The sequence below is a fragment of the Pleurodeles waltl genome, chromosome 11 (genome assembly GCF_031143425.1).
Source record: "Pleurodeles waltl isolate 20211129_DDA chromosome 11, aPleWal1.hap1.20221129, whole genome shotgun sequence".
NCBI classification, from domain to species: Eukaryota; Metazoa; Chordata; class Amphibia; order Caudata; family Salamandridae; genus Pleurodeles; species Pleurodeles waltl.
This window is the reverse complement of record NC_090450.1, coordinates 900,058,572-900,078,539: the sequence shown is the minus strand read 5'-3', so window position 1 is coordinate 900,078,539 and position 19,968 is coordinate 900,058,572. Positions and strand designations below refer to the sequence as shown.

Here is a 19,968-nt window from a genome sequence, read left to right as displayed (position 1 = left end):
ACTTACAGGGGTACACCAGTATGCCAATTGTGGGGTGTAACATTTAGTGGTGAGAGCACAATAACTGGGGCCTGGTTAGCAGGATCCCAGTGAAAACAGTCTAAGCACACAAACGGGCAAAAAGTGGGGGTAAACATGCCAGAAAGAGTGACTTTCCTACAACCACACTCGCAGGCATTACCTGGGATTCCCCATGGAGTCTATATTCTATCAGTTCGCAATTCTTGAATCAGGTCTGATGATGGCACAAGGATTCACCAAGGTGTTTGCCGTGGTGGCGGTGGTTTTTACCAAGGAGTCTGGGAGCGCACCTATTTCTATACTTGGACAGCTAGCTAGTGAAACAGAGGGTCCTCTGCACATCTTGGAACACTTTGTGTTCCAAGACCCTTCTGCAAGACTTGGGTTTTACCACCAACACTAAGAATTCTAATATTGTCACCATGAGGAGGCTGACCTTCAGAGGACCTTTATGAAGGCTTTCCCTCCTCATCAGCAGATGGATCATATTCATGATATGTTTATGCAGTTCCTAGTTCAGCTAGTTCAGATAACTATTCTGGTTCTTTAAGTCCTCCAGCTGTTGAGGAGGATGGCTTCATTCACCCTCCTGGTGTCAGACACCAGAAGGCAGGTGAGGACCCAGTAGTAGTGTCTGAGGATACAGTGGTTCCAGCAACAGGAGAGACACTTCGGTTCTTGGCTGTACCCCTCCAAACCTTTGATGGGCTGTTCTTTCGGCCAAAGTAGTTATGGATGGCTTCGCCTTGGGCTTGGGGACTTTTTAGTGTGGTATTAGGGCCCATTCACATAAATGTACTACAGCTACAGCTACAGGCGGTCTGCCTTGCAATGAAAGCCTTCTCTAATCCCATTACAGGCAGCACTTATCAATTTCCATTGGGGAACTGTAGGAAGTTGGCTCTGTATATACTATCTCAAAGTGAGAGATAGTGTGCACAGAGTCCAAGGGTTCCCCTTAGAGGTTGATAGTGGCAAAATTAGATAATACTAATGCTCTATTTTGTGGTAGTGTGATCGAGCAGTAGGCTTACCAGAGGCTAGTGTTAAGCATTTGTTGTACACACACAGGCAATAAATGAGGAACACACACTCAAAGACTTACTCTGTGTGCCAGGGCTGTGCCAATTGTGGAGACAAAGGTACAGTTTAGAGAAAGAACACTGGTGCTGGGACCTGGTTAGCAGGATCCCAGCACACTTTCAATCATATCTCGCATCAACAAAAGGCAAAAAGTTAGGGGGTAACCATGCCAGGAGAGGCATTTTCCTACAGGAACACAACCATGTCCATTATAACAATAGATAAGGTACTGTGAGGTCTTGGACCCTGTGTTGGAGTCAAAAGCACTCTAGTGGGGGGTTCTGTCCTGAGGCATCTTCCCAATAGTTGCCCACCTTACAACACCCTCAACCCACGGTCAGATGCTTTTAGCATCTCCTTGGAAGGCCACACCTGGGACCGCCATCCCAAAAGTCACAGAAACAATTCTTTCCAGATAGGAGTGTCAACATTTGTCATTTGCCACAACTGGGAACAAGGGGTGTCTTCACTTTTGTTTCTTACCTATTCCTCTGAATGGTCCTTTGGAGGATACCTTCAGATTCAATTGGTTATAGGCCTGATTTTTGTATTTCTTCCAAGTCTGCTTCTGTTAGGGGTCCTGCCAGAAGGTGTTGATTGAACACAACTAAAAATGATTATCCTAGAGTGGATGGAGAGAATCTGATATGCCCATCCCTTGGAACTCAGCGCTCAGCTTCTCCTCATCTTTCACACTGGACGGGCCTTCTGTCACAGCAAGCATGGTTCGGCATGTCACCCAAATTCTCTAGCCATGCCACTGAACATGTGGAGATTGTTTAGTGCCAGTTACAGTCTTTTCTGTTTATCGGCAAAAGTGGCTGATATAATCGTGAGTGGCAAAACATCTGCCACAAAATCCCCTATTTCCTATGTTATACACTTCATGCTATCCTATGCCCAGCAGGGCTCAGCACCTGGTACAGTAAAAGGATAGTTGGGTGATTTATCTGCCTTCATCTGTCCAGCCTTCATTTAAGTTGAACACTTTCTAAATGGGTTGTTCCATTTGCTTCTTCCCAGTTCATTTATTGTTTTTCAGTGAGTTGTCTTAACATTTCTCATGGAGCAGCCATTCAAGCCACTGGAGAGTTGCCTGGTAGCACTCCTGATGTTAAAGACCTCTTTCTTGGTGGAAATAACTTTGGCCTATAGAGTTAGTTAGCTCCAAGCCTTTTCATTCCAGCCACTCTTTATTACGTTTTACCTAGATAAACTAGTACTTTGCACCTGCCCTACATTTTTACCTAAAGTCAATCCAATACTCTACTGTCATTCTTCACTCCTCCTCGTTCCCAACAAAGAAGAGGATTATCTCCACAGGCTGGGCCCCAGGCACATGTTGTCTTATCAACCACACACAAAAGGACTGGGTGGATTACCACCGCTTTGTGGGCTTTACTAGAGTAAAGAAGGGAGGGCAAAGCAGTAACCAATACCACAATCTCTGGTTGGGTGCCCTTTCTGTCATGATTTGCTACGCCATGGCCAACAAAGACCTTTAATCTGGCATTTGTGCTCACTCTACACGTGCCATTGTTGCTTCTGCTTCATGTTTGCGAATTATTGTCTCACATGTCTGGCATGAAGTAATGGATACATTGTCAGACCTGTGTCCCAGGACTTACTTGGTCAATTAGCACTACTTAATTCCACCCTCTGAGTATTGCTTTAGGACTCATTCATATAGTGTATCATCTTTGAAAAGAAGTATTCATCGAGTGAAAAAGATACACACCTTCAGTAACAATATTTATGTATTTTCTGAGAGTTACTGCAACTGTTAATATGATCCTAGGGTATTCAATGTGCTGTTTACTGTTATTGCCATTTCTTAATGTTCTTTAAGTTCCTTTCCACACATCTCAACGTGGCACAAAAGGAGCCGACAACAGTGAGCGAATCTAATTCTTATATGTCCAAGTGTTCTCATGTGATTTCCTTTAACATAATTAGGTAAAATTTCTGAAAAAATATGGGAGATGCCAAACCAACATCTTGAGCTATTTTTGTAGCCCAGATGTGTTATCAAATCCAGAATTGATGCGAAGACACACTTCAAGCTAAACTAAATACTACAGAAAATGCAAGTGCAGCAAACAAAATCTGACTGGTGCTCCGTTCATTTGAGGTGCTCTAGTGCTCTTTAGATAGGATTTTTTAATTTAGAAACCCTGAATTAGGCCATATGGTGTAATGTTGCCTAAAAAGCGTAATGCAGAATGCCAGAAATCTCCCAAATTACGCAACATAAGAGAAATTTTGTCAAGGACTGTTCATATCCAAGGAGGACGAAGCAAGGGCTGAAGCATCACAGGTGCCTCCTGGCAGCGCTGGAAAGATACTGCAAGGGGATAAACATTCCCAGGTCCCGTACGGCAGCTAGACAAGGTTCATACAGTGAGGAATTTGCCAGAAGATTTTTTTCTTCCATCCCAAGCAAGAGCTTGTGGTGAAAAACATGAAAATAGGCTTCAAAGCCTGAACAAATTCGGAATACTATCAGTGAATATGGTGACGTCCCAATGATTCCAAATTTTAAGGGACTGAAGCCTGGAACAATTGCTGCCTTAACAAGTCATACATTTATGATTCACCAAAACTGAACTGAAATGGGCAGAGGCAGAACTAAGAATTTGTTAATACCGACCCATCCCTAGTGTTCGGATGCCTTGCTCTTCCTCATCAAAATGCTACGTAGGCTGGAAAAATCTCCTCCATACTGCTGACTAAACCTAAAGCAATCCGGAAAATTACAGGAAACCATTGCAAATGCCAAAGCAAAAAGGCTAAATCTCACCCTCACCTAACTTAGCTGGTGCTTCATTGAAATACTTCTGTGGCAACACTCCACATCTTTACGGCATCTCCAGAATCTTCCATTTCCAAAATAAAGCTTGAGATGTCAAACAACTTCTAAACCCCAAAAATGAACAGGTTACTTACCTTTGTTAACTATCTTTCTGGTGAACTCTATCTAGAAGAGAATCCTTCACCGTGTAAATACTCCCCAGGTGCTTGACTGCATCTGGAAACTTTTGAATATTTTCCTCTCTGGAACGGTATGTGGCATTGTTTGGTTCCACGTCAATGCACTCCTGAAATGAGGTGCAAAGCTGGATATAAGTGCCACCAATGCATGCTGACATCAGTCTAGCTTTTTCTGTGCCCTCAGATGCAGAGCTAGTTGGCAAACTAGTTTAAATAGTGTGCAAATGTATTGGCTGGGAGATTTTCAGATGGAGGAGAGTCATGTTCCCGGAACAAGGAGGTGGGAGGGTTGGTAAGGAATCTGTGATTGGATAGAGTATTAACCTGAAAGATTGTTACCAAAGTTAAGTAACTTGTTCTTCCTATGGGTACTTCTAAACACATATTCCTCACACTGTGAATAGATACCAAGCAGAATTTACCAAGATGGAGGGTCTGTGACCTGCCACAAACCGAAAAATCCAGGAAGACCCTGCAAGCAAAAAGTCCCTCCCAACGTACCTGCCTGTCAAGGCAGTAGTGTGTACTGAAGTCAGCATGGCTGCCTGACAGGTGTCAGTACAGCAACGCAAGTGTTATTGCACTGATAGCAAATTTGGCCATGGTCGAATGATCCCTAAAGTCTTTTGGGGCTGCTTTTTTTGCTAGTGTATAGCACCTCCTAAAGCAGAAAACAATCCATTAGGAGATGGTCCGTCTTTGCACTGCTTTACCCTTCCTTGCTCCTCAAAACACAGCGTAGAGCAGATTGCCCACATAGTGGTCCTAGGAATGATCAATATAGAAACTCAAACCTCTTTAAGGGTAGAAACAAAGTCTTTCCTCCTCCTTAGAAGGATGCGGTGGCATGAAGAATGCAGGGAGGGTGATAGCGGACGTGAAAAGGCATTAAAAAGTCAGTATAAATGAAGCTTAGGTCCTCATTTCAACTTATCAGGGAAGAAAGTGGTATGGTGGATTTACATGTAGAGCTTCTAGTTCGCTCATATGTCTACCTGCAATTATTTAGCTAAATTCAGAAGTCTCAAGGGACAACTGTGCTACGGCTCAAAAGCTGTGCACATCAAGAATTTGAGGACTAAATTCAAGTTCCACTGGGGCATCATAAAGGGCTTTGGTGGAAAGAAATGTTGCAAACCTTTCACCAACTTCATAACAACTGGTGATTTATATAACAAAGGCTGATCTAGCAAGTGCAAGAAGGCCAAAGGAGCCAAAAAGTTGTCGTTAAAAATGCCCAAAGCAAGTCCTTGCTTTATTCAGGGAGAGAAAAAATAGTAAGACCACACACAACTTTGCCTATAAAGGGGCAATTTGTCAGAGTGCTGCACCAATCCACAAATTTCCCACAGTGGCTGGCGTATACTGAATTAGTGGAGGGATACTTTGCTTCTAAGATAACATAAGTGACTTCAGGGAGAAAGTCGAAAGAGGGCAACTGTTGCAGTTAAATCTCCAAGGATACAGATGCAAGGTGTTCAGACCTAGTTGGAAAACCCTGCTGTGCTGCTGAGACAGAAGATCCTCCCAAAGCAGCAGCTTGATCAGAGGACAGATGCTAATTTCCCAGGCACTCTGGGGACCATTCTCCTATTACACTCCCGTCCCTTTAGGGTTGTCTTGGGCCCGGTCATTCCAGATCTTCATTAGAATTTGGGGTGGGAGAGATAGTGGGGGAAAAGCATAGAGGAGTCCTGAGCTCCACTCCAGAGGGAAGGGAGTCAGAGAGAGCTGCTTTGGAAACTCCAGTGGGCCAAAGTACTGACATTGCACTGTCTTGGAGGTGAAGAAAAGATCAAGTCAGAGTTTTCCCCACTGCTAGAAGATTGGCAATGCCACTTGCCGATGTAACTGCCTTTCATGCTCAGTAAGGCGTCTGTGGCTGAGTTTGTCCACCCTGCCATTTAAAGATCTAGCTAGGTGCTCAATACCAGGGAAAGCCCTTAGCAGTCCAGCCACCTCCAGAGGTGCTAGGCCTCCTGCAACAGAGTCCATGCACTAACCCCGCCCTGGTTGTTGCAATACCTCAAGCACTTGGATTTGTATACGACCACCTGCACCAGCTTTCCTCTGATAGTGTGCAGAAAGGTCTTCAAAACCAAGTGAATTGCTCTCAACTCCAACAAGTTGATTTGTAGTTGAGTCTACACCGGTGACCTCTCAGCCCTACCTTTCCAAGATGGACTCCCCAACCTAGTAACAATCCAGTAGCCATCACTGAAGATCTTTATGCAGTCTCCTCCAACATCTGGATGTAATCCAACAGATTTCCCTAATCTTGTGCAAAATAGAATTTTAGGTCCCACTGCAGAGCCCGCATGTGTCATCTGGCATGATGCAGGAGGACAAAAATCCAAGCAGCTCGAGAGACATTTGTTCTGAGGTTTAGGACAGAGGTGGAAACATCATGATCTTAGCCCAAATATCCTTAACTCTTTGTTCTGGTGGCAAGGCATGAAATAACAAAATACTTACATTTGGTAACAAATTATCTGGTATAGACATTTTAGATGCAGAATACTTACTTTAGAATTCCCCCCAGGTGTCAGACTGGATCTGGAGATTTTTCTTCCAGCAGTACTCTTATTGGTTGTCAGTTGGCATCAGTCGACTCCGCGTTTTTTGTTGGCGTCGTGATCGCCGTGTTGACATTGCGGTCATATATAGGCACTACCCAGGTGCTCTGACAACACTTTCTTTTCACAACTTTCCACGCCAGTAGCGTTGAGCCATGAAGAGCATTGGTATTGGTGCGCCAAACCTAGGGCCCTAAAAAGGAGTCCCTGTCCCTAGAATACAGTTCGCAAGCGGGGAGGATGGGTGGGTCGGTAAGGAATCTTCAACTAGAATATGTTTCTACCAGATAATTCATTATCAAGGGTAAGTAACTTGTTCATCTGATAGAGACTTCTAGTTGCAGATTCCTTGCCTTAGAAAAGATACCCAAGCAATACCATTCTTGGAGGTGGGCTGCGAACCAAGATCAGACTAAACAGTCTGGCAAGACCGAACGACCAAAGTAGATTTATCTATGGACCGGACTGTCCAGGCAGTAGTGCTGTGTGAAAGGGTGTAGGGACCCCCACGTTGATGCCTGGCAGATGTCCAGGACCGGAACTCCGCGTGCCAATGCAGTGGTTGGAGCAGTCGCTCTGGTGAAATGTGCATGCAAACCCTCAGGGGGTTGCTTTTTTTGCCAAAGCATAGCCCATGTTGATGCAGAGGACAACCCTTGAAAGATTTGATGCAGAGGACAACCCTTGAGAGATGTCAGCTTCTGTATCATGAATCATTTTTTTGCACACACATAACCAACAAAGAGTTGATCCTCCACCCGGAAGTCTTTGGTACAATTGAGGTGGAATGCCAACACTCTTTTTGGATTCAGGTGGTGGAGTCTCTCCTCTTTATGAGAAGGACGTAGGGTTGCGTAAAACGTAGGCTAAGTGATAGATTGGCCTACATAAAAGGGCATTATCACTTTAGGGAGGAAAGAGGCCCTAGTACTAAGCACCACTTTGCCAGGATGGACAGATAGAAATGGTGGCTTTGAAGAAAGAGCTTGAAGGAAGCTCACTAACTGTGTGAGCAGAGGTGTTGGCAATAAGAAAGGCTGTCTTTAGACTGAGAAGCCACAAGGGGCAATTATGTAGTGGATCAAAAGGAACACACATAAGGTATGTAAGTGCCAGGTTCAAATCCCACTGTGGCATTATGAATGGGGTAGGAGGGGACATGTGAGTAAGTTCCTTAGGAAACCTCCCAACGATGGGAGATTTGAACAAGGGTGGTTGAGCTGGCAGGCTAAGAAAGGCAGAGAGGTAGCCTTTAAGGGTGTCCAAAGCAGAGCCCTGCTGGGCAAAAGAGGATTGTAGGAAGCTTGCCTGGTGTGTGGCGAGAGGTGCAGAAAGCGGATCAAATGATTTTCTGAAAGCTGGCAACTGCCACTGATCAATCTCCACGCAAGAAGGCGGAGACTGGACAGGTTCAGAAGGAGAGCTGTAAGTGCTGTGTGACAGTAGCTGTATTGCATAAGCTTTGCATGTCACCTAGATAAGTCTTAAACTCATCCACAGCTACCTCTAGAGAGCCCTGGCTTCCTAGACACTGCCTACACTTCACTAATAGGGGATACCCGGATCTGGAATAGGGTGACAACATCATAAGTGTCCACCACACACCAGGCCAACTTCCTACAATGATGACTTGGGCCCAGTCGTACTTGATCTTCTTAAGAACTTTGAGCAGAAGTTGTATTGGCGGAAAGGAGGCCTGAGTTCTACTTGAGACTAAATGCGTCGCTAAGCGAGTGCCGCCTTGGAAATTCCAACATGCAAAACAGTTGACATTGCGCTTCGCTGCAGAGGCAAACAGATTTAACCAAGGCTCTCCCCACTACTGAAACAGACCCTGCGCCACCTCCAGCTGGAGATACCATTCATGATCGACCATGCATCGACGGCTGAGTTAATTTTCTCAGAGTTTCAGCGAGCCCGCCAGATGTTGAGTCACCAGGAATATGCCCTGATATTCCAACCACATTCATAGGATCAGATCATCTAGACAAAGGGTCCACGACCCCACTCCGCCCTGTTTGTTGCAGTACCACTTGTCGTGGTGCTATCTGTAAACACCTGCACCACTTTCCCTTGGAGAGAGAGAAGGAGTGCTTTCAATACAAGCCTGATCACCCTGAGCTCCAGAAGATTTATGTGGAGCCCGGACACCACCGGAGACCAGACACCTCTGCTCTCCACCTCCCCCATGTGGCCGCCCCATTCCATGAGTGACACATCTGTCAACACTGTGAGATCTGGTTGGGGACTGGAGAGGGATCTGCCTCTGACCCAATCGAGATTCGAAAGCCACCACTGCAGATCTTGCACAATTCCCTCTAAGACCTTGATCATGTCGGAGAGATTCCCCTGATGCTGCGCCCACTGGAACTTCAGGTCCCACTTCAGAGCCCGCATATGCCATGTGGCATGTGTCACCAGCAGGATGCAGGAAGCCATGAGGCCTAGCAGCCTCAGAGTATTTCTCACAGAAGACCAGTACAGAGGCCGAAACATCTGTATCATAGCCTCAAATGTTTGCTTTATATGTTTTGGAAATTCAACCATTTTTCGCCATACATCAGGTTATACACATTTTGGTCTTGAACACATGCTTTCAATTTTGATATACATATATTAAATAAATAAAGCAAAAGCTACTAATTTAAAAGAAGAGGAGAGCTACTTTTAGGGAGGTGAAGAGCCACTAGTAGCTCACGAACAGCTCACGAACTACACATTGGAGAAGACCGATTTAGCACTTTTCCACAAAACCATACTTTGAAGCCTTAGGTGTCAGTGTTAATTGTATCTATTAAGTGCACAGACACCAAAAAAGCATCTTGGTGCTAGGAATTAGGTAAAGGTGAAGGCTAAAATGTTAGCAGAAAACATGATTATTTTTAATTTTTTCCTAATCTTGAAGTGAAATGCAAGACTTTATTTGAAGATGGATGTTGTTCTAGAGTCGTGGACCAAGATAGGATAAGGCCTGGCATCCAATTCTTGAACTTTTAAACCTTAGAGCAGTAAATGGCATGAGGATATTGGATCAAAGTTCTCTTACAGTGAAATAGGGGAGGAAAGATATCAAAGTGGAGATGTTTCTATCATATTAGACCCTTGTGCATGAGCCACAGTTCATTCTTAAATTGAATACATTGTTTCGCTGGAAGCATGTGTAGGGTAGATCTAGCTTTGCTCACTGAGACAAGTTTTATGACTATGCAGACTAATCTAGTGACAATGGTTTGGACTTTTCGCAGTGTGTTAATCAGGTAATGCGGCAGCCTTACATAAAGGACACTATGGTAGTCAGTTCTTGAAATAATACAATCTGTAGCCTGTTTGGCATAGTCTTATGTTATGTTAAGAAAGTGAAAGGCTTTTTGATGACCTTCAAAAAGTAGAAGTTTGGAAGCATCAAGACAGTTGGAATGATCAAGAAAGGAACTTTTTTTAGTGAGTTTTGCTACTGATGGGAGAAGGGGCACAGGCTTATAGTTTTCTACCTCTTTATGTTCTGGTTTTGCATTAGAGGAGTTACTGCTCTTTTCTTCTACTTTAAAGGTACCCCAAGAAAAATAATAAGTGAGTGATTATATCTGTAAGAGTGGGAGCAATAACTAATAGATAGGAATGTATAAAAGACAGAAGACAAATATCGCCAGAGGAGACTGATTTGACTGTTTTTTTTTTTTAATATTGATATAGTTGCTGCTAATTTGGTAGATTAAACTCAACTAATTTGACTTTTGACAAAGACTCTTCAAAATGAAAAAGATCATCCAGGCTGTAAACTTGTGGTTTTCAAATACATGTTCTGAATTTTTTAAACAAAGAAGCAAGCTAATCCTTCCCAAAATGTTTGTGAGGGAAACTGTGACGATCAGCAACTCACTATTAACAACGCACTGGCTCTAGTTACCCACATCATTTAGCTGGCCCGGTCCCCATTTTTCCTTAATGCTGTGAGAAGAAGCCCACAGTCCTCAGTTTTTCCCATTTAAGGTGGTCTTCCAAGCCATGATTTGATTACTTTTTTTAAAGAAGAATTTATAACATTTCGTCAGTTCTGAAAAAAACTATATTTTTATTCATCCAAACCAGAATAAAGTTCACTATCTTTTGTGTGACTTGCAAGACCCTTCACCTCCTCCTCCCACTACGACCTTCATCCTCCTCTCACACCTCACCACACAACACTTCTTACCATCTTCAGAACACAAAGATGGCTTTGGAGTAAGGACTTACTCTGCCTGCCAATGCCTGTCTTGAACACCTCACTGGCTTCAATGCAGACCTTTACTAATGCTGCAACTAATAGCTAATATCTGGCATGAGTGAACGTTTTTCCAGCTGTCTTCCCAGTGTGCTTCTTTTGCTCGTTCACGCTCCCTGTGTGCTTCTCTCCTGCCCCCTCTGTGATGTATTTGTCTATGTGTGGTTCTCTCCTCGTGTTGCTTTCTCACCTGTGTGCTTCTCCCCCACTAACTCCATGTTGCTCTTGCTCTTTTGCTTTTATCTCCCTGCAATCCACTTTGCTCTCTCTCGCTTCTTTTTCTCCAATTTACCAATACAACTAGGTTCAGCCTGCATCATTTTATAGGCACATGCATGCCTACAAAATGGCTCTGACAGCAACTTCATAGGCTTTTTTATTACTCTTCTCCAAGCAGTGGTGACAGCATTGGGGAAGCGGCGCAACATCACATTGGCAAAGCCAGCAGGTCCCAAAGGCCAAACCTATTTGCAAATGCCTATTCTCAGTGGTACACTCACTGCTACCTCCACAGACAGAGAACTACCTAGCTATAACAATTACTCTTTAGCAGCTAAACATCCAGTAGAATGTCTTTGTGTGAGTGACCCACAAAAGGAACAATAGCCAATTACTACATACCTTGAAAGATCGTTAAGGAGACTAAGCACATCTTGCAAGGCATCGTTTCCTGCTGCCTGGTTTCCACAGCATTCAGTGGCCCTTGCGAGATGATTTGTGAGAAGACTGGAAACTTGTCGAGCCAGACCTGAATGCACAGCTTCTGGAGAACTACCTGTAAATTGAGTAAAACAATTTGTGTTGTTTTAGGATAATAACACATCTAGAAGCAATTTGAAACCATTATATAACTGCAGCATCCATTACTTTTAGAGGTAGCAACTAATGGCCTAAAACAATGCAGAAGTTGGCAACTGACTGTAACTGATAAATCACATCGGTCATCTGCCTACCTGCAGAACTACCTTTCCCTCTTCTCCCAACTAAGATGCCACCTACTCCCAACATACAGCATCCAATACTATAGATTCATAGGTTAGCAGCATGACTCGTGATAAAGCAGATATGGCGAGGGATATAGCATTAATTGCAAACTTGGTCGGAAGTCACATTCTGAAAGGGTGGATAGTGGGGACAGGCAATAGCAGTAAAATATAGAAACAGAAGAGCTGGAAAGAAACAAGAAGCGTGACCACAGCACACATAGGGTGGGACATCAAAAGAGAATGGGAGTGAGAAGGAAAGAAAAATTTAAAAAAGGGGAGCGAGAGAATTATATTTTTATGATTAAGGTACGACAACTAAAACGCTGGTATTTGCCACTGACAAACACCAGTTTGACCTAAACCTAAATTACACACTTATTTCTATTCTAGTTCTGCAATGGGTGAATTGGGGTTCTGCTGGTCCCATAACCATCAAATTACAGCATTTTATTAACATTTATAATCTAGCTCTAAAATTCTGGAAAATATGTTTTACTATTTTTGTACAAACTGTTTCACGTTACTGTTCAATTGTCGGAAACATTCTAATGGAAAGGCACAATATATAGTTTTTCAAGACCAGTATTAAAGCGGAAATTGAAATTTATCTTTTTTTTTTCTAAATGAAAATGCAGGTGTAAAATTTGGTAAATTTTTAAAGAGAATAATGTTTTAACTGCTTTAACTGGAAATAATGGCTTTTACTTTCTTTGAACGTATGGCTTTTTGCCTTGCAAACAATAAACCCATAAACAATCCTTCTCAAAAGACCACTGTATCGGTGAGGTTTCAACTGTACTTCTACGGGACAGCCAGAGAGGAGAAAGTTGTCAGCGCTCACTTTCAATAAATGGGTCAAACAAATGACACCTGGGCTATAAGAAAATATACATTAACTTTCTCCCACCTGTGCAGGGAAGGTCTACTGAAACTATGGCAACTTCTTGGCCAGAAGCCAGAAACAGTCCGCTGGTAGACATTTGCATGGCTGCCAATTGGGATACTACCTCATATTTTGAGTATGTTACTAGATTGGAAGTGGGAAAAAATAAAACATTTAGGTTTGGCACAACTGCTCTTCACTCAGTTTTGATAGCCTACATGTGTTATTAGGATTTCTGTTTACTTATTAGAGTCAGGTGATAATTAGTCTATTCAACACACTCATTATTAAAATTTTCAGTACTTGCCACCAACCCTTCTGCACTGAATGGTTAGTCAATGTATCCAGGGAATGTTCTGTGATAAAGTAAGAAGTTTGAGCTGTATGTCCCTCAACTTTATGCTTCAACAATTCAAACATTCTCAATACTATGCGAGTATGTATTGAAACCTCTTGCTTTTCTTTAATCACTAACCAATTCAATTTCCTACTTGTGCCTAGAATGAGAATAAAACTATAACAAGTTAATTACCTTTAAGGTGGTTCTTCAGCACTGGTATATCTTTCCAAGTTCTGAGATTATTCAAGCATCCCCCATGTATAGCTTGAAACTCTCTGATAAAATTAACATGTAACATATGCCTTTAAGAAGAAAGCCCCTTTACCCATAACCTTAATACAGTGGCACGTCTTTACCACCTCCCATTCCAGATTTTGTAGAACAATTACACAAATAGAAAACCTCAGTAAAGACAATAGCTCAAGATGAATCCCATAGGAATGCATCTGAATTTATAAAATATACTAATGCTGGAAACGTTGAAGGGCAGCTGTATGAATTTCTATGCAAAAACAACAGATGATGGATGGAATGCAGAGCAAATCAAACATTCACCCCCAGTCACAGATCTGGGTTAAATCTATCAGTTTTTTTGCTTGCCATACCATTCTAGTTTGGACCCAATCAGATGCAAATCAGTCTTGACCCTGTTCCCTGTGGGAACAGTCCAGCCCGAACTGCCAGGCCAGGTCCTCCCTGGACCAGAAACATGCATTGTGGGACCGGTTTCAAGGTATCACCCTTTATCAGCCAGGCTAGCTTGAATCTGGTGGCATAGCAAGCAGGGGACCCACGTCTGGACATACCCTTCGCACTTGAGGCGACAAATGCAAAAACAACAGATGCACAAACATTCACCCCCTAGTCACAGATCTGGGTTTAATACATCAGTTATTTTGCTTGTGGTGCCAATGCAGTCTGGACCCCGCCATATGCAAATTACTTTTGACCCTGTTCCCCATTTGAACAGTCCAGCCCGAACTGCCAGGCCAGGTCCTTCCTGGACCAGAAACAAGCATCCTGGGACCGGTTTCAGGGTATGCAAATAAGCATCAGCATTTTGTGCAATTCATGGACTGATGTACAAAAATGCTGTGTAACAAGATATGATGAACTGCATAATCCAGGAGAAAAAAGAACATTACACTAATCACCAACTTCTTTGCCGAGTCTAACAGAAGAGGGACTTTTTTTTATTTATTTTTTTAAGAAAGAGCAGAGAAGTATGTACCAGGACTAATTTATCAAAGCTAAAACCAATATTTTCTAAGGTATTGACAGTGACTGAAGTTTCCCTATATGCGCTGGTAAGAAAGAAATGCTCCATGTGTCTTTGACACTCGTTAGAATCAACACATCAGTTTTGCCTATGCTAGGCTCTAATGAGTTCTTAAACATCCAATCAGCAATGGCGGTTGTACAGCAAGAGAAGCTAGGTCTTTTTTCCTGGCATTCAATTGCAAGAGGAGTGTCATCAATATGTGTAAAGAGTTAAAGCATAATATCTTACTGCTTTACAGCCTGCTACCTATAAACATACCTTGGTGTACGTCTCTAAGCGCTTAAGGTGGGCATAGTAGTTATTACCCTATAGAATTCCAAATTCAAAAAAGGTGTGCCAATGGGTTTTCTAGGTCACTATATCCTTCCTAGTGTCTTTGTTTCCATTTCAAACGTAGTTGCTTTTCAAAGAAAATATATATAAATGAATCAATGTAGCTGCTCACAGGTTGTTCTGAAATATTTCTTCTCTTCAGAAAAATATATATTTGTGTTTTTTTTTTAAAGAAAAGCATATTGATTTTTATATATCATTTGTAAAAAAAAAACTGCTCTCAGATGGTGTATGTGGGCAGGACATTTCAGTTTTTAAGACTAACAATGAGGATCAAAAACAAGGTATACACAGTTCCACAACGTAAGTATAATCAGGAAAACCACATTGGGTCCTGATCTAAGGAAAAGATCGTAAAAAAGAGAGAAGAAAGAAGAAAGAAAGCCAGGTCCCTGTACGATTCACCAGAAGGGGATCCTGTGCGTACAATTCCTAACCTCAAATTGAGTGAGGAAGTGAATAATATTTTGGGGAGCATAGACCTTGTTCTTTTCTCTCCCCGCTCTTTGGTTTTAATCATGACAGTGGTTGGATTATTTAATAAAATTTGCCTAACCTCTAGTTATTTTTAAATAGAATTTTTCCAATCCTATATCCTACTCTTTCTAAACCGGGCATATATCTCAAAAGATCTCCGGCAAAGAGCCCCCCTTGAGGGGCCCGTCAGGCATTGCAGCGCCGGCCTGACGTGGAGCAAAGCCCGAGGATGAAGCATGTCACCTTTGGTGAGTGAGGGCTCTTGTTCCAAAATAATTAATTTTACAGGGACCTGGCTTTCTTTCTTCTTTCTTCTCTCTTTTTTACGATCTTTTCCTTAGATCAGGACCCAATGTGGTTTTCCTGATTATACTTACGTTGTGGAACTGTGTATACCTTGTTTTTGTACATGTATTGGGAGCTCTATACACAGGACCAGGATTTTTCTATCCAAATCTCCCTTTTTCCAAACCCCTCTTTTAGTTGGTTTTTGATAACAATGAGGATCCCCTTGGAGGAGAAAAACAGTATCATTTGGGTGCTGTAGCTCTTGCCTTAATCTCAGATAGCATGTCAGCTGCATAGAGTCTGACAAACCGTGGTGAAAGAATGCACCACTGCTTTCCTTCCCTGTTTTTTAGATCTGATTGCAGGAATGACCACTGTTAGTTTCAATACAGTGATCTATAATGGCTTTGAGATGTCAAACTTTGTAAGTTTAGACCCGAAAATGGTTCAGTTGACTTCAATGGTTCAATTTGATATTCAATAAATCAAGTAAATGAAATAAAGCTCCTCACCTTCACTGGATTGTCGATCAGCACTGCCAGTGTTAAGGTGTCTTCTACCAAAGCAGTGCCTCCCCAATAGAGGGTCTGTGGAGTGGACTCAGACTAAAGAGTCCTGCATGACCGAAAAAGGTGAAATGTCCTTCATGAAGGCAGTAGTGCTTCATGAACATGTGCAGCGACACCCACATCACAGCCTGTTTGATGTCAAGGAAGTCCTCTGCATGCCAACACAGTGGTAGCTGCCTTAGCCCTGGTGGAATGGGCTCTCCGTCCCTGCTTTCAGGCCAGTGTTTATCTTATTTTAATATAGAGGACTAGTCACCTTGACAGAGTCACCTGCTGCACAGCCTTCCCTTTCTTCACCCTGGAGAACCAGACAAAAAGGAATGTCCACGCAATGTTTCTTTGTATGATTAATGTAAAAGCTTAAACTGTTTGGAGTCTAACCAATGGAGGCTCTACTCCTCTTTCAAGGGGTGAAGTGGGGCAAGGATCGCTGGGAGAATTTTGGATTCTCTCAGATCCTTTACTTACAGGTCAGGGTCTGCCACCTCTCTTAGACCCTATACTTACAGGTCAGGGCCAATCACCTCTCTCTTACATCCTATACTTATACATGTCAGAGTCTTTCACCTCTCTATCAGACCCTATTCTTACACCTCCTCTTTCAAGGGGTGAGGTGGGGCAAAGGTCACTGGGAGAATTTTGGATTGATCAACGTGGAAATGAGATAACTTTTGGCAAGACGACCACCAGAGTCCTCAGCACCAATTTATCCAGAAAAATAGTGGTATAATCTGAAGTTTGCTCATGCAAAGAGCTGATTGTGATAAGGAAGATGGGCCTGCATTATGTCAATGGCGGTAATGACTGCCTACTGCCGCAGCGGCTGCCGCTAAAACACCGTTCCCGCAGCTACCTACCGTCCGCCATATTACATGCTTGAATCCTTCCCGGTCATCGAGATGGGAGCCCCCGGTACATCAAAACAGATATAAATATAGGCTACTGCAATGAAAAAAGGCCCAATGCCTTCACTTTAGTAGCCCATCCTCATCATTATGAGCAAACAGTCCAAAGTAAGGCCTAGCTAATCAGGCTTCCTCTCCCTCTAGAACCCTCCTGAGAGGAGCTACCTTCCCTCCGATTTTCTCAAGCACGAGTATAAGAGTATCTGAAGAAGACAGGAAAAGGTGAGCTTCTCAGGGGAGGAGAGAGGGTCGCTTGTGAATCTATGAAAGATTCCAATACTGGAGTACTACAGTTACAGGTAAATAACTTATTTTCTTACTCGAGTATTGGAACTTTGATAGATTCACATGCTTGAATCAGAATAGCAAGCACATTGCATAACATTGTATAACATTGTATAACATTAATCCATATGTACAGATATATATATATATATATATAAAACTACATCTATACACTCTGGAACATACATAGATCGGCAAAATCTTGAAGGAAATAATTACGTATGAAAGAATAGCGTATTAGGTAAACAATAAGCAAGATAATATAACGGTACCTTAAACAGGCAAAACTATGAATATGAGAATCGGAAAGGAAGAAACAAACGTAGGCAATGTGCGCAAATTAAAGTGGGCTGGCGGGAACAAAGGAAGAAAGAACTTACAACAGCTCACAGTTACTGGAAAAGATGTCGCAACACCGCTTGTCCTACCGCCGTATCTCCTTGCTGAGCTTCCTCCAAAAAGTAATGTTTTGCAAAAGTATGCACAGACTTCCACGTGGCTGCTCTGCAGATGTCCTGAATGGACACTCCCGCAAAAAGTGCCAAGGATGCAGCCATTTGTCTTGTAGAATGTGCATGCAGTGGATTCTGCAAAGGTTTACCTGCCGCTGTATGACAATAGTTAATAGCAGATGCTATCCACCTCACAATTCCCTGTTTAGATAAAGTCGTCCCTTACGTGGAGTACTGAAAGCCACGAAAATCTGGTTAGATTGTCTAAACTGTTTAGTTCTGTCCAGGTAAAACTTCAGGCACCTCTGAACATCCAAAGAATGCTGAGCCTGCTCTGCTGCCGTCGATGGATTAGGAAAGTATGTTTTCAGTATCACTGGTTGATTTATATGAAAATTGGACTGGACCTTAGGTATGAATTTTGGGTTTGTTTGCAAAATTACTCGATCCCTTTTGAATTGTAAGAAAGGGTCCTGGATAGTGAAAGCTTGTATTTCGCTTACTCTTCTAGCTGAGGTGAGAGCGAGCTGAAGAGAGACTTTCCAGGATAGGAACTTTATATCCGCCTTGTGGATTGGCTTAAACAGTGGTTTCATCAATTGAGACAAGACCAAATTAAGGTGCCATGAAGGAGGTGGAGGTCGTACCGGAGGGAAGGACCTGAATAGACCCTTAAGAAACAGCTTTATGACTTTCGCTGACCACAGAGGAAGCACGTTCTCCCTACGCCTATAACGGGAAATCGCTGCCAGGTGAACCTTAATCAAAGAAATCGCCAAACCCAATCTGGCTAGGAGCAGAAGATAAGGTAGTATCTGCTGCTCTAATGAAGAAAAGGGATGCACCTGACCCTGAGCACACCAAGAACAGAATCTCTTCCACTTTAGGCAATAACATTTGTTGGTACTTTCAGCTACAGCTCTGGCAAGAATAGTCCTGCAATCTGGTGGTATATCTAGATGCGCAAACTCATGGTGTTCAGGAGCCAGGCTGTCAAGTGAAGTGAAGCCGGATCCGGGTGGAGAACTTGGCCCTTGTTCATCGTAAGCAGGGAGGGCATAACTGGGATGCTGCGTCTCTGCGAGAGATGAAGGAGCTCCGTATACCAAAACTGACGAGGCCATGTCGAAGCAATCAGAAGGAGCTTGCAGCGTTCGATCTTGATCTTTGTCAGAACCCTTGGAATCAGGGGAATGGGAGAAAAAGCGTAGGCATAAATTCCTGACCATGCCATGGAAAACGCATCCCCCCAAGAGCCCCGATGTGGATCCCGACTTGCGAAGAAATGGCATTTCGCATTCTGTGGGGTGGCGAAGAGATCCAGGTTCGGTTTCCCCCATCGGGCGAAGACTTGATCCAAGACTTCCTGGACCAATTCCCACTCGTGACTGGACGACCGTGATCTGCTCAGGGAATCCGCTATGATGTTCTGTATGCTTGGGACATGTTCCGCTCGAAGATTTACTTTGTAGCTTATAGACCACTCCCAAATGAGCTGAGATTCTCTCGATAAGAGCAGAGACCTGGTTCCTCCCTGCTTGCTGATGTAATGCATTGTCGTTGAGTTGTCCGTCCGGATGAGAACAGATGAATCTCTTATTTTTGGGAGAAAAGCGCAAAGTGCTAGTCGAACAGCCTTCAATTTGAGGTAATTGATGTGAAAGACTTTCTGATGTGGCTTCCATTTGCCTCGTACTTGTAGGTGCTGAAGGAAAGCACTCCATCCTTGGAGAGAAGCATCTGTAGTTATTGTTGTTGGGGAAGGAAAGAAAGCCCCCGCTAAGTGAGACTCCTGAGTCCATCAAAGCCAGAGAGAGTATCATGGGCTTGGTTATCCTGATGATATAGTCGAAAGACCCCATGGATTGTGCCCATTGAAGATCTAACTGTTCCTGAACGGGTCTCATTCTTAGACGACAGAAAGGCACCAGAGGGATGCAGGAGGACATCATCCCTAACAGGGACTTGAAGAGGCAAACTGAAACTTACTTTATTTTTTGTAAACGCTTCGTGAGGGAGATGGGCTTTCTCCGTCTGTCCTCTGTAGGGGCTGCATTGTTGGTGGAGGTGTCCAGTACTGCCCCTAGAAAAGTTCTTCTCCTTAAGGGCTGGAATGCTGATTTTTCACGATTGACTGTTAGGCCCAGGCTCGTGAACAGCTCGATACATGCTCTCGTGGACTTCTGTGCCTGAGATCTGGATCTGCCTTTGACCAGCCAATTGTCCAGATTCGGGA

At 43.2% G+C, this 19,968-nt stretch overlaps 1 protein-coding gene across 5 annotated transcripts in view; it reads right to left on the bottom strand.

Moving 5' to 3' along the window:
• HECTD4 (HECT domain E3 ubiquitin protein ligase 4) overlaps positions 1-19,968 on the bottom strand; it is a 1,724,100-nt gene that overhangs the window by 947,676 nt on the left and 756,456 nt on the right. For all 5 annotated transcript variants that reach the window (XR_011199486.1, XM_069214810.1, XM_069214812.1 and 2 more), the window contains exon 35: positions 11,554-11,707. Coding sequence is in view for 4 of the 5 variants with exons in the window: in XM_069214810.1 (XP_069070911.1) it covers positions 11,554-11,707 (154 nt within the window). In the remaining variant the exon portion in view is untranslated. The remainder of the gene's footprint in view (positions 1-11,553; positions 11,708-19,968) is intronic.